The 25,767-nt window shown below is 49.6% G+C and overlaps 13 protein-coding genes across 13 annotated transcripts; 6 read left to right on the plus strand and 7 right to left on the minus strand.

Moving 5' to 3' along the window:
* Positions 1 to 734: 734 nt before the first annotated feature.
* Positions 735 to 2,106, minus strand: hem13 (coproporphyrinogen oxidase; the record flags this gene model as incomplete). Its single annotated transcript, XM_057123367.1, has 2 exons — positions 735 to 1,844; positions 1,897 to 2,106. The coding sequence occupies 2 exons, from the start codon at positions 2,104 to 2,106 to the stop codon at positions 735 to 737; spliced, it is 1,320 nt and encodes a 439-aa protein (XP_056989100.1).
* A 655-nt stretch (positions 2,107 to 2,761) lies between these two features.
* Positions 2,762 to 3,291, plus strand: N7511_000943 (autophagy-related protein 8; the record flags this gene model as incomplete). Its single annotated transcript, XM_057123368.1, has 3 exons — positions 2,762 to 2,851; positions 2,965 to 3,197; positions 3,258 to 3,291. The coding sequence occupies 3 exons, from the start codon at positions 2,762 to 2,764 to the stop codon at positions 3,289 to 3,291; spliced, it is 357 nt and encodes a 118-aa protein (XP_056989101.1).
* Positions 3,292 to 4,785: 1,494 nt separating this feature from the next.
* On the plus strand, positions 4,786 to 6,010 carry N7511_000944 (putative mitochondrial GTP/GDP transporter Ggc1; the record flags this gene model as incomplete). The annotated part of the gene is made up of 6 exons (XM_057123369.1): positions 4,786 to 4,870; positions 4,926 to 4,963; positions 5,025 to 5,066; positions 5,129 to 5,242; positions 5,306 to 5,439; positions 5,497 to 6,010. The coding sequence occupies 6 exons, from the start codon at positions 4,786 to 4,788 to the stop codon at positions 6,008 to 6,010; spliced, it is 927 nt and encodes a 308-aa protein (XP_056989102.1).
* A 415-nt stretch (positions 6,011 to 6,425) lies between these two features.
* Positions 6,426 to 9,047, minus strand: N7511_000945 (putative microtubule binding protein HOOK3; the record flags this gene model as incomplete). Its single annotated transcript, XM_057123370.1, has 7 exons — positions 6,426 to 6,611; positions 6,677 to 6,772; positions 6,838 to 7,217; positions 7,271 to 7,383; positions 7,432 to 7,508; positions 7,559 to 7,619; positions 7,672 to 9,047. 7 exons carry the CDS (start codon positions 9,045 to 9,047, stop codon positions 6,426 to 6,428), a joined length of 2,289 nt encoding a protein of 762 aa, XP_056989103.1.
* A 389-nt stretch (positions 9,048 to 9,436) lies between these two features.
* Positions 9,437 to 9,968, minus strand: N7511_000946 (uncharacterized protein; the record flags this gene model as incomplete). The annotated part of the gene is made up of 4 exons (XM_057123371.1): positions 9,437 to 9,572; positions 9,676 to 9,685; positions 9,742 to 9,766; positions 9,825 to 9,968. 4 exons carry the CDS (start codon positions 9,966 to 9,968, stop codon positions 9,437 to 9,439), a joined length of 315 nt encoding a protein of 104 aa, XP_056989104.1.
* A 706-nt stretch (positions 9,969 to 10,674) lies between these two features.
* Positions 10,675 to 12,744, plus strand: N7511_000947 (putative mRNA cleavage factor complex component Pcf11; the record flags this gene model as incomplete). Its single annotated transcript, XM_057123372.1, has 5 exons — positions 10,675 to 10,839; positions 10,889 to 11,302; positions 11,353 to 12,231; positions 12,286 to 12,642; positions 12,694 to 12,744. 5 exons carry the CDS (start codon positions 10,675 to 10,677, stop codon positions 12,742 to 12,744), a joined length of 1,866 nt encoding a protein of 621 aa, XP_056989105.1.
* A 284-nt stretch (positions 12,745 to 13,028) lies between these two features.
* On the plus strand, positions 13,029 to 14,356 carry N7511_000948 (Gfo/Idh/MocA family protein; the record flags this gene model as incomplete). Its single annotated transcript, XM_057123373.1, has 4 exons — positions 13,029 to 13,059; positions 13,114 to 13,134; positions 13,194 to 13,724; positions 13,785 to 14,356. The coding sequence occupies 4 exons, from the start codon at positions 13,029 to 13,031 to the stop codon at positions 14,354 to 14,356; spliced, it is 1,155 nt and encodes a 384-aa protein (XP_056989106.1).
* Positions 14,357 to 14,681: 325 nt separating this feature from the next.
* adk1 (adenylate kinase ADK1) lies at positions 14,682 to 15,634 on the minus strand (the record flags this gene model as incomplete). Its single annotated transcript, XM_057123374.1, has 4 exons — positions 14,682 to 15,087; positions 15,146 to 15,300; positions 15,362 to 15,414; positions 15,475 to 15,634. 4 exons carry the CDS (start codon positions 15,632 to 15,634, stop codon positions 14,682 to 14,684), a joined length of 774 nt encoding a protein of 257 aa, XP_056989107.1.
* Positions 15,635 to 16,121: 487 nt separating this feature from the next.
* Positions 16,122 to 17,305, plus strand: rpn8 (proteasome regulatory particle lid subunit RPN8; the record flags this gene model as incomplete). Its single annotated transcript, XM_057123375.1, has 4 exons — positions 16,122 to 16,305; positions 16,371 to 16,642; positions 16,710 to 16,990; positions 17,047 to 17,305. The coding sequence occupies 4 exons, from the start codon at positions 16,122 to 16,124 to the stop codon at positions 17,303 to 17,305; spliced, it is 996 nt and encodes a 331-aa protein (XP_056989108.1).
* Positions 17,306 to 17,820: 515 nt separating this feature from the next.
* Positions 17,821 to 18,543, minus strand: N7511_000951 (uncharacterized protein; the record flags this gene model as incomplete). Its single annotated transcript, XM_057123376.1, has 1 exon — positions 17,821 to 18,543. One exon carries the CDS (start codon positions 18,541 to 18,543, stop codon positions 17,821 to 17,823), a length of 723 nt encoding a protein of 240 aa, XP_056989109.1.
* A 64-nt stretch (positions 18,544 to 18,607) lies between these two features.
* N7511_000952 (ubiquitin carboxyl-terminal hydrolase) lies at positions 18,608 to 20,461 on the minus strand (the record flags this gene model as incomplete). Its single annotated transcript, XM_057123377.1, has 3 exons — positions 18,608 to 19,904; positions 19,963 to 20,360; positions 20,411 to 20,461. 3 exons carry the CDS (start codon positions 20,459 to 20,461, stop codon positions 18,608 to 18,610), a joined length of 1,746 nt encoding a protein of 581 aa, XP_056989110.1.
* A 2,799-nt stretch (positions 20,462 to 23,260) lies between these two features.
* N7511_000953 (MYB DNA-binding domain protein) lies at positions 23,261 to 24,212 on the plus strand (the record flags this gene model as incomplete). Its single annotated transcript, XM_057123378.1, has 2 exons — positions 23,261 to 23,727; positions 23,801 to 24,212. The coding sequence occupies 2 exons, from the start codon at positions 23,261 to 23,263 to the stop codon at positions 24,210 to 24,212; spliced, it is 879 nt and encodes a 292-aa protein (XP_056989111.1).
* A 339-nt stretch (positions 24,213 to 24,551) lies between these two features.
* Positions 24,552 to 25,433, minus strand: N7511_000954 (tRNA (carboxymethyluridine(34)-5-O)-methyltransferase; the record flags this gene model as incomplete). Its single annotated transcript, XM_057123379.1, has 3 exons — positions 24,552 to 25,017; positions 25,160 to 25,284; positions 25,338 to 25,433. 3 exons carry the CDS (start codon positions 25,431 to 25,433, stop codon positions 24,552 to 24,554), a joined length of 687 nt encoding a protein of 228 aa, XP_056989112.1.
* Positions 25,434 to 25,767: the final 334 nt, after the last annotated feature.

Genomic DNA, 25,767 nt, shown 5'->3' on the forward strand with positions numbered 1-25,767 from the left:
AATGCTAGGTTAGTTCATACAGGAAAGGTAATCGAGAACGAGTTTCAAGGGTTAGTTAGTATAGTACGCACCTCATTTAAGATAGTCAGAGCGTCCTAGCAAATTAGGATGGAATCATATAAGTTAGAGAGGGGGAAGACACATGATATTACACTTAAAATGTCCCCCCAAATATAATAAAATAAAGAGCAACCAGTCGTAGAGATCGTTATTACTAACTTATACTATACCGTGGGTACAAAAATATAATTAAGGGCAAAAACAAAAAAAGAAATGACAAGAGTGGGATTCGAACCCACGCCTACAAACGTAGATCAGGAAACTGTTGAAACAGTAGGAGTTAAGGTGGACCTTAACCTGACGCCTTAGACCAACTCGGCCATCTTGCCTGTTCGATGGAAAGAACTGTCCCCTTTGACTACATAATCGGCAGCCAGTAGAATAGGAAAATTTAACATCAAACTACCAACCCACATACATAGACAGGTAACTATACAGTAATTTTATTTATAATTTTCCATACTCACAGGTAATTTTTTTCCTATATTCTTTTTGCCATATCATATATATCTATGGATAAAGTGTATACGGCTTGTTGATCAACAATTATTCACATTTACAACCGAAATATTTGGTAGGTAGTATACATCAAGCACAGGCTATGAAACCATGGCCTCCAAAACAAGAGAAACAAAATAGTACAATATATATCAAACATAGAGCGGATGAATCAATCATGCCCACTGCCGAGGGTGTTTCAAAACATCCATAATTTCCTTCTCGCGAGTCTTATCCGTGGTCAACTCTTCATCCTCGTCCACGACCATATTCTCTGTCCGTGTACCAGAAACTGGGTCCATGTAGGCCCAGCTAGCAGTGCGAGGGAGACTCATCAGGATACTCTCAATGCGGGCATTCGGTGTGCGCAAGCCGAAGCTGGTTCCGCGATCATAGATAAGGTTGAACTCTACGTAGCGACCACGACGAAGCTGTTGCCACTCCTTCTGCTCGGGGGTGTACAGCATGTCCTTCCGCCGCTCAATAATAGGGACGTAAGAGGGGAGGAAAGATGCTAAGCCATCAGAGACGAACGAAAACAATGTCTCCTGAGGGTTGGAAGATGACCCAGCCGAGGTTTGAAGGAAGTTGGCGTCGAGGTCATCGAAGAAAATGCCACCAACGCCGCGGCATTCGCCACGATGGGGAATGTAGAAGTACTTATCACACCATGCCTTGAACTTGGGGTAGTATGTAGCATCGTGGCGGTCGCAAGCATCCTTGATGGTCTTGTGGAAATGCTGCGCATCCTCGGGGAAGAGATAGGTCGGGGTCAGATCGGTGCCACCTCCGAACCACCAGTTCTTATCTCCGTTGATAGGATCCTTGGGATCAGAGGTCTCGAAGTATCGGTAGTTGAGGTGAACAGTCGGGGCCATTGGGTTGTGTGGGTGCAAGACAAGCGAAAGACCAGCAGCGAAGAAATCCAGCGAGTCCACGTCGGAGCCAACAAATGATTTGTGATCCGCACGCATTTTCTCAAGGGCAGGCCGAGGCAATTGGCCGTACACCACAGAGACATTCACGCCTGCCTTCTCAAAGACGTTACCGTCCTGGAGCACACATGAAATACCACCGCCACCATTGGGACGCGTCCAAGTATCTGTCTTGAATTGTGTTCCATCGATCCGGCCTAATTCCTCGATAATCTTTTGTTGGTGATCCTTGATGAGCTTTTCCATTCGTAACCGCATCGGCGAGGACTCGTTGATGACGGATGATTGCTTGAGGGCCTCATCTATCTCAACCATGGAAGGGGATTCGAGTTCAGTGACTTCTTCGTTCATCTATAAAAGATCTTAGTATATTCACATCCCACAGAGGAAGTGACGATCCCACCATCGAGTAGATGATCGCGCCAATGAACGGCACTCCAATGGCGAGCCGCAAATACGGTCTCCAAACGGTGAAGGGCTTTTGTTGGCTGGGTTTCCCCTCAGTAGAATATCCGCGGAACGAAGGCGCAACTCGACGACCAGCAATGCGCGTGCTGCGCGTGGACAACTGAGCCAGCGACCTCCGCAGAGGCGTGTATGATCGGGTAGACATTTCGCAATTGAATCAACTGCACAATTGGCTATTGCCGGCGCAATACGGTTTGCAGGATAATCGTAACTGGCGACCTTAGACCCTGGACTTTGGAAAATAGGAGGAAAGGGATTCGAAGAATTCGCGGTCAAATAGGACCATGCAACTTTTGGTTCAAATCGTACGACATTCTACAGCTGAGTTTGTGCTGTTTGTCTGGATGAGATAAGCACGATAAGCCCCGAGCTAAGGCAGCAGTAGTGGCAGAATATTAGAAGTCATGCCAGCACCAATCCTATGATGTGTATTAGACATAGTGGCATGCATGAAAGAGTAATACTAAGCACCATTTGCTTATAGACCTGATATGTTTACTCTTTGTCCACGTGAGATCCAACACGCATCTGATTTCTGCCGCGTGACAATGACTCACCGCCCCTGGATCCCGTGATGGTATTACCGTAACGTCAGCGGGGGAGTCGCCCTGTCATCCTCTATCACCCCTCTTCATCTCTCTCTTCTCTTTCTGCCTTTACACACAACTTCATATCTACAGCTTCTTACCAAGAGGCTACTATAACTACTGAACTTCCACCCAGTTCCTCCCCTGGTACCTTGATCTTACTTACTCTCCACCCGACCCGCTCTCACTTATCAACCCGCCTTATCAGTCACGATGCGCTCCAAGTTCAAGGACGAACACCCCTTTGAGAAGCGAAAGGCCGAGGCCGAGCGCATTCGCCAGAAATATGCTGATCGCATCCCTGTAAGTTTCTTGACCGCAATACTAGGAATTTACTTCCGATGGTTGCTGGTTGCTGCAACCAACATCTTGGTCCTCACCGCTTGTTCGGCAGCTAACGGGTTATCACTCTACAGGTCATCTGCGAGAAAGTTGAGAAGTCTGACATCGCCACTATCGACAAGAAGAAGTACCTAGTGCCGGCCGACCTCACCGTGGGACAGTTTGTCTATGTGATCCGCAAGCGTATAAAGCTTTCTCCCGAGAAAGCCATCTTCATCTTCGTAGATGAGGTTCTTCCTCCAACAGCTGCCCTCATGAGCAGCATCTATGAAGAGCACAAGGATGAGGATGGCTTCTTGTACATCACGTACGTTTCCCCCTTTCTCCCATTTCTGTTTTGATGAAATCATATTGACATACCGGGTAGATACTCCGGTGAGAACACTTTCGGTGACCTTTGATGGTTGCTCAGTCTCTCTCACTCGCTCTGCTGTTTAGCTACCATGACCAGCTTCGTTGATAGAGGAACGGGCAGGCGAGAAGACATTTGCAACCTTTGAGTTCTGGTCTTAGGTCACTTTGGCGTTTAATTCGGTGTTCTTTGTGCATTTTCTTTTCCGACTTTGCTTGACAACTATGCTCTACTAGCTGCAAACACAATCATTACGAAATTTTCTGGTTGCAGTATTGACTCTGGGTATTTTGCCGTTTACTGTGAGGATTTCTGTTGCGTTGAAGAATCAGCCCAGCAATTAACCACAGATCAGGCTAGCGAGCAGAGAGATGTTAACCGCTCCCAAGCAATAATTTAGTCAACAAGTATTCTGCTCAATCAATTACCTCAGAGCTGTAGCCAATATAAAGTTAGATGGCTTGACTACTGTACCTAGCGGGTCGACTTCACGTCCTTAGCGGTCTATTAGTGAGCCCAGAACGCCTGTGGCTTTTAGCTGACGTCCAGGCCCGAAGTGATGTGGACTCTCACTTCGGGTCGTGAGAAGCTTATAAGCCGTTGGCATCTATGTGTCCATCATGCGCTGACCTGGCAACATTCAGCCTAGGATGTTCTCATCTTCTATACGCATACCTACCTAGAATACCGTACAAGATATTAGACACATTCATCCTCTTATGTATCATTACTCTTTTTTCACCAAAAAAAACTGACATTTCTAGCCAAGATCGATCCTTGCCGCACACTGTAGATAATATGAAATTAATGAATCGGCTCTAAAACTCTGTGCCTCAAAGCTGATAAAGGATCATGTTGTATTCTCTGATGATCAACAAAGAAATCATGCTGTATAAGAATGCTGCTCTTCTGTAATATTTGTACTGAGATACTTAGGGGTATTGTAGTTGTTATATAAGAAAGCCGGGCTCACAGAGTGTTCTCATATGAGACCAAGGTATTGTTTCTCTGCAGTGCCAAATAAATTAAGAATAGAGCTAGAGTCTTCTTCTAGATAACTTATGGTAAAAGGGCAATGTTGGTTGCTTATCGGCCGACATCCCTCTCAAATGAAGACAATATCAAGCATTTGTGTCTTATGATATTGCGACTATGAACTTGAATGATTCCTGGGTATATTCCTGTCTATACTTGGACTAAGTAGATCAAATGGCATCCGAATCATCCCCCGAGATAACAAAATTGTGACAAATGGCTTCACGAGGACAGGGTGAATTTTTCTTGAAGGCAAATTTGAATGTGTAATGTCCCTTTAAATGACCAGTGAAGAAAATCACAAACATCTCAGACTATAATAGAGAGTACGAGGTGAAAAGAGCCCACGATAACGTACGATGTATAAGACTCCGATGGCGGCCCCCGAAGGGGACTAGCGCCAATCCGTTCGATTAAAATTTAACTCCGAGCATATGTTCCTGACTCCATCACCGGTGTTGTTATTCCCTTTCTTTTTGATCTTTTTCGTTCTAAAAAAATAGAAAATATGTCTCCTGCTATTGCCACCGGTGCTGGCACCGCCTCCAAGGATGTCAAGAAGGAGTCTGCCACTGCTCGTCTCCTTGGTTCCGGTATGTCAACGTGAAACACAATCCTCAGTCTATTGCTAACCTGTGACTTCTCTAGGATCTGCTGGTATCGCCGAGTTGATGATCTTCCACCCCGTACGAGCGATTTACCCTGGTTTCTAGAGCCATTGCGACCTGACACTGACTCCATCCATAGGTTGACACCACCGCTAAGCGATTGATGAGCAACCAGACTCGGGTGAGATTGGGATCATATATGAACAATTTGGATGTATCTGTCGCTGACTGGGATCTTCATAGATTACCAACGCTGCTGGTTTCAAGAAGGTTGTCTTCAAGGAGTACGCCGATGCCTCCCTCGGTCGCAAGTTCACCTCCATGTTCCCCGGTCTGGGTTACGCCGCCGGTTACAAGGTTCGTGACTCTTTTGAATTCAATATGGTGGGATATACAGCTTACAAGAGTTTGAATCTTTAGGTCCTTCAGCGTATCTATAAGTACGGTGGTCAGCCTTTCGCTCGCGACTACCTCGCCCAGCACCACGGTGCCGACTTCGATAAGGCCTTTGGAAAGGGTACTGGCAAGGCTATCATGCACGCCACTGCTGGAAGGTAAGATATTGTATTATCATAAGGGCCATATGCTTTGTTACTAAATTATCCCACCAGTTTGATCGGTATTGGAGAAATCGTTCTCCTTCCTCTCGATGTCCTCAAGATTAAGCGTCAGACCAACCCCGAGGCCTTCCGCGGCCGTGGCCTTTTCAAGATTATCTCCGATGAGGGTATGGGTCTCTACCGCGGCGCTGGCTGGACTGCCGCCCGTAACGCCCCTGGCTCTTTCGCTCTCTTCGGTGGTTCTGCCTTCGCCAAGGAGTACATCTACAACCTGTCCGATTACAACGCCGCCAGCTGGGGACAGAACTTTGTCGCCTCCGTCTGCGGTGCCAGCGCGTCTCTCATCGTCTCCGCTCCCTTGGACGTGATCAAGACCCGTATCCAGAACCGCAACTTCGAGAACCCCGAGTCTGGCTTCAAGATTATCTCTAAGATGCTCAAGCACGAGGGTCCCACCAGTTTCTTCAAGGGCTTGACCCCCAAGCTGCTGATGACTGGTCCCAAGTTGGTCTTCAGCTTCTGGCTGGCTCAGACTTTGATTCCCGCTTTCGGTCAGGTTGTATAGAGACCTCTGGTTCATAATTGTTGCCCATAATTGTTGCAAGATCCCCCCTCCCTTTTCTCTCTTCTTTACGGACTAGGACAAATTCCCCAGGCCGTTTTTGTATTTCTCATAGACATGTTTATTTTCCCACGGGGGTTTACCTAGCTCATATTTCCGAAATGCGACGAACTCACTCTACTTCTTACATCATGGACAAACTGTACACTACATTTGTGCAAAGATAATATTGTTCTATAAAAAAAAGGTATAACAAATTCTATTCCTTATTCAAATAACATGGATTCTATTGCCCATGCGCAAATAACCACAAGAAGAAGGTATGTATGGTGGGGATATGAACAGAAACCCCAATGTAACAATGAGCAAGGCGCAAAATGCAGATGTAACAATATATCTACCGGGTTGATATGACATTCTATTGACCGGCAACAGCACTTCGTTGCTTTGCTAGCCATCCCTTGGAATCTCCTGTGCCAGCTCCATGTCGATATCGTGATACCGTCATGTTGTTGTTCTGCCACCGGCTCTGGAGGTGATACCAAGCTGAGCCCACGAGGCTCAGTTCTCGAGCTTGGCTATCAATAGTCTTCTGGAGTTCAAGCTGATGGAGATCATTAGTATACCGCTATAGTCTGGCGGGGGAAGAGTGATTGATCTGTGATTTACCTCTCTTTCTTTGGGAATGCCACTGTCCAGATTTTCTTCGTAGTTCTTCATACGCTCACGAAGTGACTTGACGAGCTCGTTTTGCTGCTGTATATACTTTACACATAAGTGCAGGTTAGCATGCCAGGAGCTTCAAAAGGTGATAATGACCAAAGACTGACCTCGGCACGTTGAGCAAGTCGCTCAACATTTTTCTCTAGAACCCCGGCGCACTGTTTCAACAGGTCGAAGCTCGATTTCTGAGGTACTTCGCCGCCTTCATTGTGAGTTTCAAACTCGCCCAGCAGCATCTGCATCTCCTTCATCACTTCCTGGTCCTCAGAGCTGATTTCGCTTTGCTTGTTGTCGAGCATCTTGCGCAGCTCCTCTCGCTCTGCGCAAACTTCGCGCACAAGAGTCTGGCTGGCATCAACTTCAGCCTCCAGGTGATGGACATTATGGGTGAGACTTTCCCAATCACCTCGAATTTTCGTCAATTCAGCTGAGTTGTGCTCTTCGAGGCCGCGAAGCATGTCAACCTGCTCTTCATTGACGAGGCCAACTTGAGATTGTAAGCAAAGGGTGATGCGGGATATGAAGCAATGGATGACTTACGTTCGGCTTGTGTATCTGAAAGATCCTTCTTGGCAGTTTCCAGAGTATCTTGGACCTCTGCAATTTTTTGGAGCACCCCAGTATAGTTCTCATAGAGTTTCCAGTACTCGTCACTATAAAATGGGTTAGAGAACACCGACCAAAATCGCTAATGTTCATACCTTTGTGTAGAGTTGACGCGTGCCAGCTGTACAGACGCAGCAAAACCTTCAGAGAAACCTTCTGCGTGGGATTCCGGCTGATAACAGTTAGTCTCAATTCAGTTTAGTAAGTCTATAGATGACTTACAGCTGTCGAAGGTGCCTTGAGGGAATCCATTTCTCGCTTCAGGTCATCGTTCTCAGATTTGCTGTAAAACAGTAAGCATTAGACAAGAAGTCAGAAAAAAAAAGTATACATACAGCTGAGACTCTTTGACCCCGATGGCTTCAAAATCCTTGTGCAATGTTCCTTGCATCTTCGGTGTCTCAGAGCCCGGGGACGAACTGCCTGGCATACCGTCCATTTCTCCGAGGCGCTCGCGCAATTCGCTGATCAAGGCATCATCTCTTTCATGCTGTTCGTCTGCACTTTCTAGTCGCTCTGTCAAGGCATGATTGTTGAACTCAAGCTGTTTCTTTAGGTTCTGGATCTCGTTGCATTCCTGCTCAATGCGTGGCAGAAGCTTGCGGTATTCTTCCAATTCCACGTCGCGCTCGGAGGACCACCGCTGCTGTGAGTCAGACTCCTTCAGTTGTTGCTGAATGTCTTTGATCTGATTCTTAAGAGTCTGGTTCTCTTTCTCGAAATCTTGGCTGGCCTGCAGCTTCTGGCGGTATTTCTCGGCTGCGTTAGCCTTGCGTGCAAGCTGGTCCTTTTCAGTTCGAAGCTCATCATAGTCATCCTGCAGCTTCTGATAGCGTTGATTCTTGACCCGCAAGGACTCGACAGTCATGCGGAGACTGTCAAGCTCGTCTTGCGCGGCTGTCAATTTCGCTTCTTGGGACGCAATGAGGTCATCCTGTTGGCGAGTTTTGCTTTCCAATGCCTTTGCATTGAATCCGACATCGCCCTTTCCAGATTTCAGTGTAACAAGCCGGTCCTCGGTGGAAGCAAGGCGATTCTGGAGGGTATCGTTGTTCTCCTGAAGACGCGCCAAGCGGTTGTGCAGGTCCTCCAGTGCCTTTTCTAGCTCTTTCTTCTCGTGCGTCAGGCGATCATTCTCCGCAAGCACCTTTCCGACGCGCTCTTCGAACTGCAGCTCGAGGTCGACGGGGCGGTCGTGTTTGGCTAGGTCTTCCCGTAGTTCATCTGCAGCATCCATCGGTTCATGTTGACCATTATGCGCCTCCTCGATTATATCTTTGAGCCCCTCCTGTGTCGAAGTGCTAAGTTCCTGGAGGGTTTGCACGTATGTGCCGGCGTTCGGGCAGCTGATAGCCGCGATCAGGAGAAGCTTTAGCAGCTTGTTCGTCTCCTTACCGGTCGCTTTTTCAGCAATCGCTTCGAGATCGGGCGAAGGATCGAGACCGGAGGGTAGGGTGTCATCGTTCTGGTGTCGAATGTAGTTCAGTAGCAACTTGTGGATGTGTTTCAAGTTCTGCCACTTGGCCACCCAATGGTCGGATGGGTTACGCTCTGGGATTTCCTCGAGGAAAAACTGAGGGTCAATGTCCTGCAGGATTTCCCATATGATAATTCCATCAGTCAATTCATCGGTGGCGCGGAGTGTCTTGCCCAAGGAAAAGCTGTTGATCCATTCCAACAAAACCTTGGTGACCATGTGTTCCGACGCCATGCTGGCGATAGTGACGCGTTTCAGAGAATCAAAGGTCCCTGAGACTACAGCATTTGTAAAAGCAAAGAGATGTCTTTGGTTTCAAGGGAGTTTGGGATCCACGCGCGTCGGGGGGGGCCAAAGGACCGAACTCGACTAGCGGGGGATGATCGTCTCCAGTCCCCCCCAGGCTCTATGAAGTGCACCAGTATTTTTTACATGCAAGTCATTCAATTGTGATCAGTCCATGTTACCTAAATACCAAAAAAATAACCCCCCTGTATTCATGTGCCAGATGGGCAAATTTAACTCCACATAAACACCAAAACACCGTAGCCCAGTGGATCTTCATTAGATGTCCAGGGCCAGCTTCAGCATCAAATCGTCCCTAGCGTACTTGCGCAAGACATTTAAAAGGCTCCAACATCACCCACATAATTTCCGTTCGCATTCACAATCTTATCCTCTTCTATATCCGGCTTGTAACGGGTGTCTTGTGTGGTAAGGCTCTGGAGAGCGTTCACGGGTGCCTCGGCAGCGAAACCACTAAATATATGGTTAGATATCAAGGACTGTACTTCGTACAAAGTGCAAGTATTTCGAGGTCTGGAAGGATCGTATGAATTGCGAGGAAAAACGGGGACCATACTTGATCAAATCTATAGATAGCATCAGCATCAATGTGGTACTCAGGGAGATCCAGAAAGGAACTTACGGTATTCATGAGTGATCACACCACCCTAAAAATGTCAGTAAATAACTACAACGGCTTCATGAAAGCAGAGGTGCACTGCGTACAGAAGCCACCAGAGAATCTTTGGCCTGCGTAACGACCGAGTCAGGCGTTCCCTTGGGGAAAGTCACGATCACAGACTTGAGCACTTTGGCAGCCAGCACCATAGGCAAAGCACCCAGCAGGATTGCAGCAACAGAGAGCTTCATTGTGAGGGATTCGAAGTAACGTTAACTCGTATCAAGTTGTTGAGTTGAGTTGAAGTCGAATGCGATGGCGGCTGGCGTCATACCCCGGTCACCTGACCTGGGCAATCCCTTTCTCTTCACTTCTTTCGCGCCCCTCTTCAACATCTTTCCTTAACTCTACAGCGCTGCATTCTCGTATATCCCTGTCTCTGAACCTTTGCTCTCCCATTTGATTCTCTGCATCTTGGTGGTTTATTCCCTGAGACGTAATACGGAATCATTTCTTCCCTCTTCCCCGGCGATCATTGACTTGAAGGACGGTAGATACACAAGGTCTCTGGAAGGTCACGGGCTGGGTTGGACTGAGGGAAAGCGTCATCCTTTTGTTTCAGGTTCTCGCGAAGATAGCTAGAAAGCATTTACAAGTTCCGACTATTTCTCCCATCTTGTGTTGACCGTCCAAGAGAACCTGTTCATTGGAACGAGGACAAGGTCTAAGAAGAAAAGCAAGTGATAGTTGCAACGGAAAAAAAAGAAGCTACCAGAGAACCATCTGAAGAGATCTCCATTGAGAGAAGAAGAAAGAAGAAAAAAAAGAAGAGAGAAAACAGCAGAAGTGAGAGAAAGACAACTCAAAAGCAACAGGTCCCTCGTGAACGTGAACGCCTCGCAGAATCCGATATCCTCTCGACATCCTCTTCGCCCGTCGAATTTTCCATACCCCGTCATGTCCGGTCTCATATCCGACGAGATCGCCGAGGACTACAAGAGCTCCCTAGAGGACTTGGTTTCAAATGATGCCTCGCAAATCCGCAACCTGACCGTCATCGCCAAAGAGAACACAGAATATGCACAGGCTATCTCGCGGGTCTTGGAGAATCATATTAGCTCAGTAGGTGCTCCTCTTGCGCGTAGCTTGAGATGATTCTAACATGTTGTAGAAACAAACGCCACCACCTCACAAGCTCCCAGCCCTGTATGTAGTCGATTCCATTGTCAAAAACATTGGTAGTCCCTACACACTCTTCCTTGGCCGAAACATGTTCTCGATCTTCATCAATGCATACTCATCAGTGGATCCGATGACTCGGAAGAAGCTGGATGAGATGCTGAATACCTGGAAGCAACCAGCTCCAGGGTCCCTCGATACTCGCCCTGTTTTCCCTCCTGAGCTCACGCGCAACATTGAGAGCGCCCTCATCAAGGCACGCACCGCAGCTCTACAACAGCAGCAGGCCAGAGGCCAACCGGACTTTCTTAGTCGTCGCGGAAATACAACTCCAACTGGGTGGAACAATGGCCAGTCTCAGAACATTCCTAGAAACCCTCAGCATCCAGGTAGCAGCCATACCTCGGTAAGATCTCATTCGCCCCAATCATACGTTTAAGCTAACCTAAGCTCCAGACGCCTCCCGTTAACAACCGAGACACCGACCTAAATTACCTCAACCGCGATTTGGATGGCTTGATTGCGTCTGCTAGGAATGACTTTGCGAATAGCCCATTCAATCCTGCCTGTCAACAACGTCTGAAAGCGCTGCTAGATCTCCAGGGTATTCTACAGAGGCAGCAGCTAACTCAGGAACAGTTGAAACTTGTCCGCGACCAAGTATCCATGCTTGCCGCCACCAAACCCCCATCTCCCTCTAACGCTGGTTCGAATGGACCAGTAGCTCCTCCATCCCTCCCTGTTCCACCCGTGCAGCCAGTCTCTCAACCCTTCCAAAACCTGTTGAACCCTGGAACTCTTGCCGAGCTGATCAAAGCCACCGCTTCACGTCAACACCCAACTCCGCCTCCTCAAATTCCCGCTGTGCTGCCTCAGATGCCCGTTCCCCAACAAAGCAGCACTCCACAACCAGCAGCACCCGAGAACCCTCTTATAGCGGCCCTACGGGCGCGCGGTCTTCTACCTGGTGGCTCTACGCCCTCTCCAGTCCCACCTTCGGGCTCGACTCCGGCTCCGGGGCCTTCATTGCCGTTCATGATGCCCAATGGCATGCAATCTATGCCTCCTTCTTTTCCGACTCAAGCACCTCCTTCCAATGGCTCATCTGGCGTTCCCATGAACAACGTGTCTCTGAGAATCCCCCGACCAGGACTCATTGTCTCTCTCTACGACTCTAGGTCCAACAAATGCGGAACTTGCGGTCGTCGATTCTTTGCTTCGGAGGAAGGAAAGGAATTGAAGGCACGCCATCTGGATTGGCATTTCAAGACTAACCAGCGCATGACGGAGGCATCCAGGCGAGCCCAGACTCGTAGCTGGTACGTCGATGAAAAGGTATGTTCATTTGCTCTTCTAGATATACCGGGACAGAAATCTCACCTTTGATAGGACTGGATCAAATCCCGGGAAGCTGGCGATGACAGCGGCGCTCTGGATCCTCAAGCTACGGAAGGTGTCGATTCCACAGATGGCACCAAGCAAGAGCCCCCCAAACCCTGGATTCGGGCCCCGAACGATGCCACACTACGCAACACTCCATGCCCCATCTGCCAGGAGATGTTTGAGTCGACCTGGTCTGAAGATGTTCAGGACTGGATCTGGCAAGATGCTACTAAAGTGGGAGCCCGTGTCTTCCATGCCAGTTGTTACGCCGAGGTTACCAAGGATGGCCCTGCTCCGGCGCGTGGTACGCCACAAGCGCGCACTGGTACGCCAGAATCGGTGCTGGGCAAGCGCAAGGCTGAAGTAAGTTTACATGAGATTCTTTGTGCATCATTCCATACTAATTCTACATAGGGAACTGAGTCTCCAGGTCAGAAAACGCGTGTCAAAACAGAACAGGCTTGATTTCTTTTTTTATTTGTAACATACCCATATATATTTCGCATGGTTCTTTGCATTGCATAGGGAACATCTCCCTGATAGCGAATTGATATCTATCCTATACTTGACTCTATAACTTGTTGTATGTCTGACATGATGCTCTTCGCGGACTGCCCCGCTCGGAGCATGTGCGGAGCTTCCCATTGCTCCACTGATTATAAATATTTTATATAAAATACGACGTTGGGGCTTGAGATTCTTGCTTCTTACACCTTCGGATTCCTGTTCCCGAGCAAACTACATTCATCATGGCACACACTGTTCGATGGGGTATTCTGGGTATGTAGACCACAACGATGAAGATATGAGATCATGAAGCTAATCATGTCATAGCCACTGGTTGGATCGCTGAGAGTAGGCTCACTTCAATGCCATATGAGATGTATAGAAATTCACCTAACCACTGCTGGCAGTGTTCACCAAGGACCTTCTCAACGACCCAACCCGCCGTGATGTCACGGACGTAGCCCATCAAGTTGTTGCTGTCGCTTCATCTTCCTCCAAAGCAAAGGCCGAGGAGTTCATCACAGCGATGGGCATCACCACCGCCTGCGCCGCCTACGGTGACTACGAGTCGCTCGTGGCCGATCCTAACGTGGATGTCATCTACGTCGCAACCCCCCACTCTCATCACTACCAGAACGTCAGGCTGGTACTGGAGGCCGGCAAGAATGTTCTGTGCGAAAAGGCGTTGACCGTCAACGCTGCACAGACTAAGATTCTGGTCGATATCGCCCGCGAGAAGAACCTCTTCCTGATGGAGGCCGTTTGGACTCGCTACTTCCCACTCAGTATTCAGATTCGGGAGCTCATTCAGAAGAATGAGATTGGCGAGGTGCTTCGTGTCATTTCGGATACCAGCTTTGGTGATGATGTTGAGGAGAAATGGGGTACAAAGCACCGTATGGTCAACCCTGATTTGGCCGGTGGTGCCCTCTTGGACTGTAAGCTCTCAAGATGATACACTTTCTCGCAGAACCTTTTATATTGACTGAATTGGTTAGTGGGCATCTATTCTCTTACCTGGGTTTTCCAGACTCTCTACCACACGCTGCCTCGAGACCAGAGGAAGGCGCCTACCGTCTCTGCCCAGATCACTCCCTACCACCTCACTGGTGCTGATGAGTCCACTACTATGCTCTTGACCTTCCCCACCAGCACTCCTTCCAATGATGGACACCCCAAGCACTCGCATGGTGTGGCCATGACTAGCATTCGTGTTTCCACGGATCCAGACGAGAAGGGATCTGCTGGTCCTGCAATTCGGATCCAAGGCACCAAGGGCGAGATCCAGGTTGCTGGTCCGGCATTCCGCCCTCAGTCTTATCGTGTCGTTCCCAAGAAGGGTTGCGGCGAGATTCGTGAAGTCCAGTGTCCATTCCCTAATAATGGCCACGGCATGTTCTGGGAAGCTGATGAGGTTGCTCGTTGTCTCCGAGATGGCAAGAAGGAGAGTGAGTCTTTGCCATGGGAAGAGAGCATTGTGATTATGGAGGTCATGGATGAGGTGCGAAAGCAGGGTGGTTTGACATATCCCCAGAAGATCGAGTCCACCGAATACCCTGTACAGCTATAGAAGTCGACACACCTATATATACGAGTGAATTTATGTTATGGCTAGAAGACATCACCTTGTTCAATATAAAACGGACATACGACAAGTAAGAAGATTGGAATGTATGCCGGTTGAGTGTATTCGGTACTCAAAGGTACACACATACTACTATACATGGCGGTCAAGGGGATCAATCCAGGTCTATATGTGGACGAAAACGCCAGCCAGCAAAAAGCCACCAATTAAGAAACCAACATAAGAAAAACGGTAGGCAGCTTGACTGGCAAATTGTCACAAATTACCCCCCTGATATCCTTTTGAAATGCAATTGAACCTCCTAAATCGTTTACTGGCGGAAGACACCGAGGATGCTCTTCCAGACCTGGCCAGGCTCCTGGCTGGCGTCAATGCCGCGCCAGATGCCGGTCTTCTTGTAGTAGTCGACAACGGGGGAGGTCTGAGCGTGGTAGGTAGCCAGACGCTTGGTCAGGGTGTCGGCGTTGTCGTCGGAACGCTGGATCAACGGCTCGCCGGAGATATCGTCCTTCATGTCATCCTTGGGCGGGTTGAAGATCTTGTGGTAGGAACGGCCGGAGGCAGGGTGAACCAGACGGCCGGTGATACGAGCGACAAGCAGGGAGTCGTCAATCTGCAGCTCAACGGCGTGCTGGAGCGTCTGCTTGCGGTCCGCGAGCATGCCATCGAGACGCTCAGCCTGAGCGACGGTTCGGGGGAAACCATCCAAAATGAAACTTTTCCGTCTATTAGTATTCCTGACCAAGCCGAGAGGAAAACACAGTATGTACGCACCCGTTCTTGCACTCGGTGTTGTTGTCAAGCTCGCTCTTGATCATGTTGACCATGATCTCGTCGCTGACGAGACCACCCTGGTCCATGATCTTCTTAGCCTCCTTTCCGAGGTCGGTCTTCTTCGCGACCTGTGACCGCAGCATGTCACCGGTGGCCTAACCAAGAAGCGTATTAGCGGATAGAGCTCATGCTGTGTTCAGACAAACTTCTACTTACCAGGTGGCACGCGCAGTACTTTTCCTTAAGGTTGGGGGCCTGGGTACCCTTGCCTGGTAAAAATTGTCAATAACCACTCCGCAGCCTTCAATCTAATTGATTGGATCGCGTACCGGCACCGGGAGGGCCCATCAGGATGATGCGCATCTGCTCGGCGACAGACTTGGGCTGGCCGCCATTGGAAAGGCGACCCTCAAGCTCGGACACCTTAGCCTCGAGCTTGTGGATGGTGTCCTTCAGACCAGAGACGGCCTCTTCAGTGATGGGAGCCATTGTAAAAGTGTAGAGAGGAGAGGAGGTGATGTGAAGAGAAAGGCTTGAGTGGACGGGAAACCGGAGAAATGGGGAAAGGGAAGAATCGCACTAGGAGCCCGAGGTTCGGAGCACGGGCGCGGCATCCGTCGCAATCCATAAGCATAACCTGCTTTATTTACATGTTGAGATGCGATTGACTGTGGATATTCTTGTTTTCTATCGCCACAGCTATATAGAACCATAGACCTTTTTTTGTTCTTAGTCTCAACTCGTCAGTTCCTGAGGAACCTCCCAAGGTTGAGGCAGGTGCTGACTAATACACCAGCCTCATGGCGCAGCTCTGTGGCGCCGGAGAGCTCTCAGCACCTGCGCATCATCGCTTTCCATCCACACTCTCCCAGTTCGCGTTGATCTGCTTTTCCACAAGTCTTTCTTTGATCTGCGAGCTTGAATCAATCTCAGAGCATCTGATTCCCTTCGATCAAACCCCCCTGTCTCTTTCACCATGCCTGCCACGACGGCGGAAACACTATCCCTCGTCAACCGCTCCGTGACGGTTGCCCCGTTAGTCCTTCTCTCTGTCGCAGATCACTATGGACGGACAGCCAAGGGTACCCGGAAACGTGTTGTAGGTGTGCTGCTTGGTGAGAACTCGGGTGACAATGTTCGGGTATCAAACAGTTTTGCCGGTAAGTGCAAGCTTCGATCAAGCCAACATCACAAGTCGAGCTGACATCTGTGTTTCTGTTTCTAGTGCCCTTCGAGGAAGATGAGAAGGACCCATCCGTATGGTTTTTGGACCACAACTTCGTTGAGTCGATGAGAGATATGTTCAAGAAGATCAACGCTCGTGAGAAGCTAGTCGGCTGGTACCACTCTGGTCCCAAGCTGCGCGCTTCGGATTTGGAGATCAATGAACTGTTCAAGAAATACACTCCCAACCCTTTGCTGGTCATTGTTGATGTGCAACCGAAGGAGGTTGGCGTGCCTACAGATGCTTACTTTGCCGTGGATGAGATCAAGGATGTGAGTTTGAGTCAATTCAGAGATTATGTCGTGTTCGAATTGCTGACCGATGCCCTTACCCTCGCAGGATGGCACAACAACCTCCCGGACATTCGTGCACACCCCATCGATAATTGAAGCCGAAGAAGCAGAGGAGATCGGCGTAGAGCACCTCCTCCGAGACATCAGGGACGTTGCAGTGGGCACACTTTCCACTCGTATCACGTCGCAGCTGCAGTCACTGCAAGGATTGCATCTGCGACTACGCGATATCGGCCAGTACCTCCAGAAAGTCCTCGACAAGGAACTGCCCGTCAACCACGCCATCTTGGGCAACCTCCAGGATGTCTTCAATCTCCTTCCCAACCTGTCCACCCCCCGGCCACGCAGAAGATCAGCGGTCAAGAGCCACAGATCGAGAATAGCGAGCTAGCTCGCGCAATGAGTGTCAAGACCAACGATCAATTGATGGCCATCTACATCAGCAGCTTGATCCGTGCCATTACCGCCTTCCACGACTTAATTGAGAACAAGATTCAGAACCGACAACAGCAGGAGGAGAGTGACTCAAAGCGGGAGCAGGAGAATGCGGTCAAGGGAGACAAAGACGTTAAGAAGGCCGGTTCGCCAACTGGCGATCAGAAGGAGGACCAGGATAGCTCCGACAAGGGCAAGAAGAACTAAGCAAATCTTAAGTTTTCTTAGAACGATACATTTGAATACGACCATTCAGACTACTCAATCTCTCTATTTTACGTGGAGGGCTAAAGACACGACCTTGACTGCCCACATCCGGTTATCTTTGTGCCAGTACTTAGTCGGTAACATAACTTCTACCATGTTCCGTGGTAACAGTGCAATTACCCGTCATGCAGCTTTGGTTTGCCATCTTGCAGACGTGAAGGTAGACCCGGCGTGTAGCTGCAAGTCACTTTCAAGGCTTCGGGGTCTAGCACAACTGCAGTTCAACCATAGCTGTCGACTGTGCTCTCCATCTGGATAGTCGTTCTTTGAGAGACAGCATTCAGACTCCGTAATCCAATGTAACTAGCGTATGCTCGGCATGATTCCCGTAGTGCCGCTGTTAGACAATTGTCATACCACAGGTCAAACACGACGGTGGTTCACGTATAGACCAGAGGGCATGTCCTGCTCGATCAGATTCATATTGTTATGTTTTAGCATATCCCCGAGTCAGGTCAGCCACCCCAGCCAGCACACCATCCCGCTAGTTCCTCTTTGGAAATCACACAGCCGCCATCCTGATCGACCCCAAACAACCCTGGGCATCGTACACTCAGGATACAGGCTAAGATATGTTTGCACACAGGAGGTGACAGCCGAGCTGTACCACGGGCCATCGTCCCGCCGAAAGGGTAGTCAACAGAGCCCTTCGGGAGTCTCTCAGGATCGGGTTTGTCCTCTGCAGCTGGTGTTAAGATTTGGTGGGTGTCCCTGTATGCCGAGATGGTGAATGTGGGACAGCTGCAATTCCAGGCACGCAGCCGAACCTCGTAGCCCTTTTCCTGATCGTGCGTGGAGCTTAGGGGCGATGCATCTAGGCGAGGAGGTACTGAGGCTGAGATCACGATGAACAGGTCCTCGTTGGCTTCTGCCGCTTTGGGCCCACCATGAGGTGAGGTTCTTCCACCTTGGTTCGCGGGCGTTGGTCGGTCTGCACGCATCACCCGACGCACGAGTTTTCGGTCTAGGATGTCTAGAGCTGGCAGCATGTCGTTCGGGAAAAGGCAATGCAGTGTCAACATGAGTGGTTTGAGAGTGACGAGCTGGGCCGGCGAGAGGCTTGGGAATGCTTGAGTCTGTTTTGCGATCTCAGTGGGAGAATCGGTCTCGCAGACATCATATTGGGCTATTTGACTGATGAGACGATTGATGAAGTCTGGAGTGTGGGAGGAATGCATAGTGCAGAGAGATGGAGTTGACCAAGTGGTTTTCCCGGGCTTCGCGCTTGACATCGATTCGTTCCTACTTTTCTGCCTCTATATATTCTTCCCCATCAGATAGATTGACTGATTCTGACTCTGCTTCTGCTCCAGCTCCAGCTCCATCACCAGCTCCATCACCTGCTCCGGCGTCTGCTTCAGCCTCTACCTCTGTCTCTGCTTCTCCACCCTTGTCGCTCGTTCTGGGGACTTTGGCATTGGCTTTGCCTCCAGCCCCAGCCTTTTTTCTCTTCTTACCCTTGGCTTTGGGTGGCGGCTTCTTTGCTGCCTTTACTGCCTTTAATTTTTCCTTTTCTGCATCCTTCTTGTCCTCTTCAATCTTGTTATGCACCAAACCTTTCACAAAGAGATCTAATCGGGCTGGATCTCCTTCTTTATCGCCAGATACGGTGATTCGGAGTGTTCCACGTCCCCTATCGAAGTCCAAAGGGTTGGATTCATCTGCTTCTTCTGCGCTCTTTTCTTTCTCCTTGGCTTTTTCTTTCGCTTTCTCCTTTGCTTCTGAATCTTTGATTACCTTATAAATCTCTGGCACAATACTCTTCACGGTTGCAGCAATCAAGTCTTGGATCTCCGTAGACTGTCCTACTCTGTTCTCCGTTGTATTAGAGGAACCCGTTGTACCAGAGAGACCCTGGTTGGAAGCAACTGCGACCTGGCTCTCTAGGTCTATCTCCGCGGGCTCTACCTCGAGTTCTTCAGGACCAGGGGCGTCGTCATGTGTAGGAATTCGACGATAGCTGAAGATATGGGCGTCATGGCCGACTTCTTTGCTTCCGAGATCACCAAAGTCGAGTTCTGTGAGTACGGCATCGTTCAAATGCTTCCAGGTACCTCCACGACCCTTGACGGCAATGGTATAATGGCCACCTCCCCCAGCCTCCGCTCCTTTGTGCAAAACCACGCTGGTGAGCTCATATTTGATGTCTTTGTTGAGTCTATCTTTTGTCGCTGCGCGCTCATCAAAATATGTGCCTAAAAGAGTGATCTTCTCTTGCACTTTGATCAGATCAGCGATCTTTTCACCCGCCATGTTGAGACGATTGACTTGGACGAGGAGAAGGTCGGGGGGATGTCCCAATCTTTCTGTCCAAATGGTGGCATTTCCGCATGTATCACAGTTGCCTCGTGCGTCCTCGTTGGTAAACATCTCATCCATCATATCCTCGATCGAGGCTGACTCTTCAATTTCCGCTGGCCACTGGAGCCTCAGGAAGACCTCCTTGCTTGCCCTGAATTTGGGCGCACAGCTTTTGTCGCCTTTGCACTTCTTCACCTCGATGATCTCCACTTTGAGCGCATTTTCGATATCACATCGGCTGATTGAGTCTTGTTAGTCGGGACATTGGGAACACGGTGATCGCGACAATTACATACAACATTGGCTTTGTGTCCTCAATGAGCTGGGTGACAATCTCTTCGAGATACTCCGAAAGGTCGGATTGCTCATCTGCGGCATCTTTTCTCCATGTTGCATATACCGAAGTGGCGATCTTATTGAGTGCAGTCTTCCAATTGCCAGCACCGGCATCCCAGTAGGTGGCACAGAGGGCTTGAAACTGGCACACCTTGCATTCTGTGCCCTTGTCGCCGCGCTTGCAGGTATACCCTACAGGAGCATGGTGATTCTTATACCAGTTGAGCCAGTTGCACAGTACCGGCGCATGCAACAGCAATTGAAGGGTTGCATTGCGGTAGCACTGAACCTCTGCGTTGGGGAACCCAATGTCGGTTGAATCTTCTACCTCGGGGTTCCAGCCCGTAGGAATACCTGACTAGGATCATGTTAGGGCCCACCGCATGCTTCGAGTCGCCGAGTACTTACTCGCCAGCTTAAGCTTTTCCCCTTGGCACCTCTTCTGGCCTTGGGAGCCATATTGACGCGTAGTTACTTGAGATTGTGTCCTGGATTCGGGGATTGTGCTTTTCAAACGAGGACTTTAGTTGAATTTATTTTCTACGGAACGTATGGTTCCAAAACTTTTCATTGTTTTATGTTTCTTTGTTGGAACGGCGTAGTCTCTCGAGTGATTCTCAATCACCTCACGAGGCTATCGACGCTCAGATCAAAGGGTGTGTGGATATCAGACAAATCCAACTGACCAAATGTCGAGTCCAACTCGGTTTTCTTTCAGTGAGATTCTCAAGATCGACACCTGCCCATTTCTTTTTTTTTTTCAATCGTGGACGCGGACAACAAACCAAGTCTCATCAATCCAACAAAGAAAAAACGCCAACGCATGTCCCTTTCAGATTTCTATAATTAACTATCATGGCCTATTGCCCCTCGTCCTGAAAGATGCCCAAAGCAAGACAGGAGCGAGAGAGAAAAAAAAGGAGTGCATGTTGTGACAGGAGATGTATCAATCTTGGGCATCAAGTCCGAAACACAGGTCATTTCACGGGCCGCAAGCGTGGCGATGCCAATGTCAGCTCTCCAGACCCTTCGCAGGTTAACCATGGACTCCCCTGTGATCAACAGAGTCCAGACCTGTCACTTTTTCGACGGGGTTTGGGAACGCGAGTCCACCTCTTATGGTCTAGAAGACGGGACGGGAGGGGGACAAGAACCAGCAGATAAAGTGGAAATCGACTCTTCTATTCTACTCCAGGAACCGGTTCCTATACAGTCTATATCAGTATGGACGGTCTAGAAGACCTTTCTCTCCCCCCCCCCCCACAAGGCAAAGTGTTTCAAATGGAGTCGGTGGAGCCCACGAGCCCTTCATCAGCCAACTCGTCGCCCGCTATTGGTCCTGCAGCTTAAAGATCCGGCCGAAAGCTAGTCAAGTCCGGCAGACGTTGACTCCTCCTTCTGCATCGGGTCTTATTTGATGTCTCTATTTCTCCCTATACCCACTTTTCGGTCTTTTTGAGAGAGAGAGAGAGAGAGAGAGAGGAAGAAGCTGGGTGAGTGTAGGGAATAGGGAGTAGGGAGTCAGAGACATGTCCTCCGTACTATTGCTTCTCCTCCCCCTTGACAGCAGCGTTCGATCCACTGCATATGATCTAAGTGGAACCGTAAAATCTCCGAGATACTGTACATGTACAGTTAGCAGACCGGGTTCATACAGTACTCAGGAGGAGAGGGGGGGGGGGAAAGTAAATTAACTGCATGAAACGACAGGGAAATGAAGCCAGAGAGACCCAATAGAAAAACCGGGTCTCAACGGGTCTGTGTCGGACATTTAGGGCGATCGTGCAATAAATAGAGCAGAAAACCTCCGCTTCAGCGCCACCAGCTCTTCGGCCACTACCACTTAAGTCATAGTCGCGATGATCCAACGTTTGCCTCCCCATGTCCCCTCCACCGACGTCCCAACCGAGTCCGATTATTGGCTAGTCTATCTCCAACAACCCTGTCACCTGTACTGAGTAGGGTGAAGCTGTATCATCACCTCGTGTGCCGCGTCTGACCATAGCCCTGACCGCTTCTCTCTCTCTCTCTCTCTCTCTCTCTCTGTCGTTTCTCTCGTTTCATTCCTTCTTGTATGATCGGCCTCGGTCAATACCCGGGACCCGTTTGGCGCGGAAGGGCGGAAGATGAAATTGAAGCCGAGTTAGTGGAGACCGTACAGTCAGAGTGAAGCCTGACGCCTGAAGAGAGTAAAGATCAACTACGAACGTTGAAAGGATCCACTACCAGGAGGAGAGAGCTCAGGGAGCTCAGTGAGGTGAACTCGATTTCGGAGAGCTTCTAAACGACGTAAACGAGAGAGTGCTGATCCTTTGACATGTGTTTCAGGCCCGCGGAAATTAAAGGGAAAAGGCGAACATCAGAAAGGAAATGAAGACATTCCAACCCGAAATTAAAATCCCCCCCAAAACCAGGGGAAAAATCGAGAGAAAATAAAGAGAAAATCGAGAAAAAAAAAGGGAGAAAAAAAGCGAAAAGGAAATTAAAGAACTCGTGTTCTCAACCCGGTTTTTCGGGTCCAACGGTCGACTTGCTGAAGACCACCAGGGAAGACCAGTCACGACCAGTGACGGCCAGTGACGACCAGTCAGGTCCAGAATTGCTTTGTTTTGCTTGGGATGTCCTATAGACCCCACTGCCCCGTCGTTCAGAGACCCTGGTTGAACGGGTGAATCTAGACTTGCCTTGAGGTTCGACCACACGCGGACGCGGACCATACTGTATATCACCCATATTTAGGGGAGAGGACAGAGGACAGAGGAGAGAGAGAGAGAAGACAAGAAATAGCATTAGCATACTGTAGACGAGACAGCATCAAAAAGACCAGACGAGAAAACACCCAGAGAACACCACTCCAACCCCAGATCCCAGTCCCAAAGCCGTTGAAAAAGCGATCTGGAACGTTCCCGGAGAAGACCGCCTCATTTTACTCAGGATGATGCGGGTCTCTTTGCGTATATAGGGTATCAAGTGTTACAGTAATGTTTGATCGCACTGGCGCCCCCCTCCCCCACTAGAGACGTGAAATTGTAATATTACTTGGCCAACGGCTTGAACGGCTTGTTTCTTCTCTTTTAACCTTTTGACTTCTCGAGACTTCTCTTTTGGGCTTCTTTTTTTCTGTCGTCATTCAGACTCCTTCCATCTGGACCTGCTGCACCTGGACCTTCCCTTGGACGCTTTCGATAGCTGCCTCGTCTTCTTCGTCTTCGTCTTCTTCTTCTTCTTTGCTCTATTTCTTGGTCTTCATCCGCGCATATGATTGCGTTACGACACCAGCCTATCTCGCATCCCGCCAAAGTGGATATCTCACTACTACTCAAGCCCCAAGATGAGGAAGAAGCCACCCCCAGTATGACCACGGGCTTCCCGTCGAGAATCCCAGGCCCGCCGATGGGCTCCATGGGTCCTATCATGACGATGCCAGGCCCAGCGGCGATGGCTGCCATGCCACCACTCACCAAATCAGGCCCCTCCGGTGCGCCCAAACGCTTGCAACCGGCGCATACGGCCGAATCACCAGCAAAGAAACAGTCCAAATGGTCCCCAGAAGAGGATGCCTTGATCATCGAGTTGCGAGGCAGTGGAATGAAATGGGAGGATATCAGCAAACGACTGCCAGGCCGCAGTGCGATCAGCTGTCGACTGCATTATCAGAACTATCTGGAGCGCCGAAGTGAATGGGACGAGGACAAGAAGAACAAATTAGCCCGTCTATATGAGAGGTAGGTGGAAAGCGAGTGAAAGAGCGTGGAAAACGTATGAGCAAGCCATTAATCAGTTGACCGCATTCAATAGATTCAAAGCCGAAATGTGGTCCAAAGTGGCCGAAGAAATGGCCATCCCATGGCGTGCAGCAGAGGCCATGCACTGGCAACTGGGAGAACAGGAAATGGCCCGCCGTGCGGGTGTCGTACCGTTCTCCCTCTCCAGTGCAGCCATCGACCCCCCTACCACCAGAACACGTCGTGCCAGTACCTCTCTCTCCCGACCCAGGAAAGGGTCTTCCTCACGGGCAATCCCCGGTCAATTCCCCGGTCTCCCACCTCAGCTTCCCTCCCTGGAAGAGCTCACAGCAGGCGTTCCGGCCTACGCACCGGCTCCCCCGCAAAGAGAGTTTTATGGACCTGGACGACCGTCTGAAATGGGAATTCCCCCACCAAGTCTGATGGGCCCTCACCTCGGCATGCCCCCTCGAACTCTGCCCTAAGTCGACGACGATGACGCCTATACGTCTTTCCTTGTTTCTTTTTCTTCTTCTTCTTTTCTTTTCTTCTCTTCTCCTTCTCTTTCTCTTTGTTTTGTTTTGTTTTTCTTTCTTTTGTTTGGTTGGTCTTTTGTTACGAATTGCATAGCGCCGGCAGGAGGTATATCGTGATTTGAGGAGACAGTGAATCGTATAGATGATTTTTATCCCTCGGTGTTTGTGGAGGTGTTTTCTCTCTGTTTGCAGGATCTTTGGCGGGACCAGCAGTGCGAATGGATTTGTTTCTCCATGACTCCGAGGCTGGTTCTCGGAGTACATGCGTGCATGCACCACGTTATTTTTTCAAACGTCAGTCGTCTTGGGCGTCGCAATCGCCCACCAATTGTCTTTCTCGTACCCCGCTTCCAGCACACGACCGCCGGCGTTGTCGATATCCCGTTCGAGCTCACCTTGCTCGTACAGGTGATAGTAACGGTGGAAGGTCTGGGGCTGGTCACCCTTGCGAACCCAAGGGACCATTCGATCCTGTTCATCGCCCTTGTCCCAGCCTCTGCGACTGTCCTTCTGTTCGAGGGCCCAGGCATAGATCAGGATCTGACCGCCCTCATGTGTCGTGGAACCGGGTTTGATGGTTCGCAGCATCTCAGCGACTGCCTGAATGCGCCGAGCCGGGGTGGAAAGATGATGCACGACTGCGATCGAGATGGCAAAGTCAAAGCTTGCATCCCGATGGGGAAGGTCGAGAATATCGGCCACCACCGTCGAATGCGGCTGGTGCTGAAGGGCTATCCGAGCCAGGTTTTCAGATCTGCCATTTGGTCAATTGAAGCCATGCAGTACGAAGAAACTGACAGGAAGTCCCATTCCTCTCCCCCCAAGAAGACCCCAAGAGGGGCAACCCAATATCCATAGAAACTATATAAAAAAAATTCCAAACTTTTATCACGTACCTATCCGAAGCCACGATAAAGACATCGCGATTGACCATTAAGTTTTTGCCATTACCACATCCTACATCTAATCCCACTGAGCCAGGAGCCCGACCCTGTAGGAATCGTTCGACTATAGGCCACGGCTGGAAGACGGGGTTAGCTGGATGTGCGGTTCCAGTCAGTCACCTAGACACACCTTATACCGGGTAGCAGAGAAATGCTGGGCTATCTGTTGATATACCTCATGCACATTCTTTTGCTCGTAGGCTTCATCTGCCTGTGGGGTCGCCATGGTGTTTTGAGGTTGAAAGAGATGAGGAATTGAAAAGTGAAGCGAGAAATGATATCACGTGGCCTCAGACATGCGGGCAAAACAGTCAACGTCAACGTCGCGGACGAAGTATGAGAAGTATCAGTAACGAAGTAAGCACAATCAGCAAAATACTAAACTCAATTATAATCCACAGTAGAGAGTTACATATCTACTAGATTCTCTCCAAGTATGGGTTCCTAAACTAACTTACTTCTAATTTACATAACGTTACGGTGTGGTGTGGTGTGTGTGTGTGTGTGTGTGTATTGATCTTTTCAACCCCACGAAACCTATGAGACGAGCACCTGAATAC

Source organism: Penicillium nucicola (genome assembly GCF_028828085.1).
Source record: "Penicillium nucicola strain IBT 29836 chromosome Unknown utg000001l, whole genome shotgun sequence".
NCBI lineage: Eukaryota > Fungi > Ascomycota > Eurotiomycetes > Eurotiales > Aspergillaceae > Penicillium > Penicillium nucicola.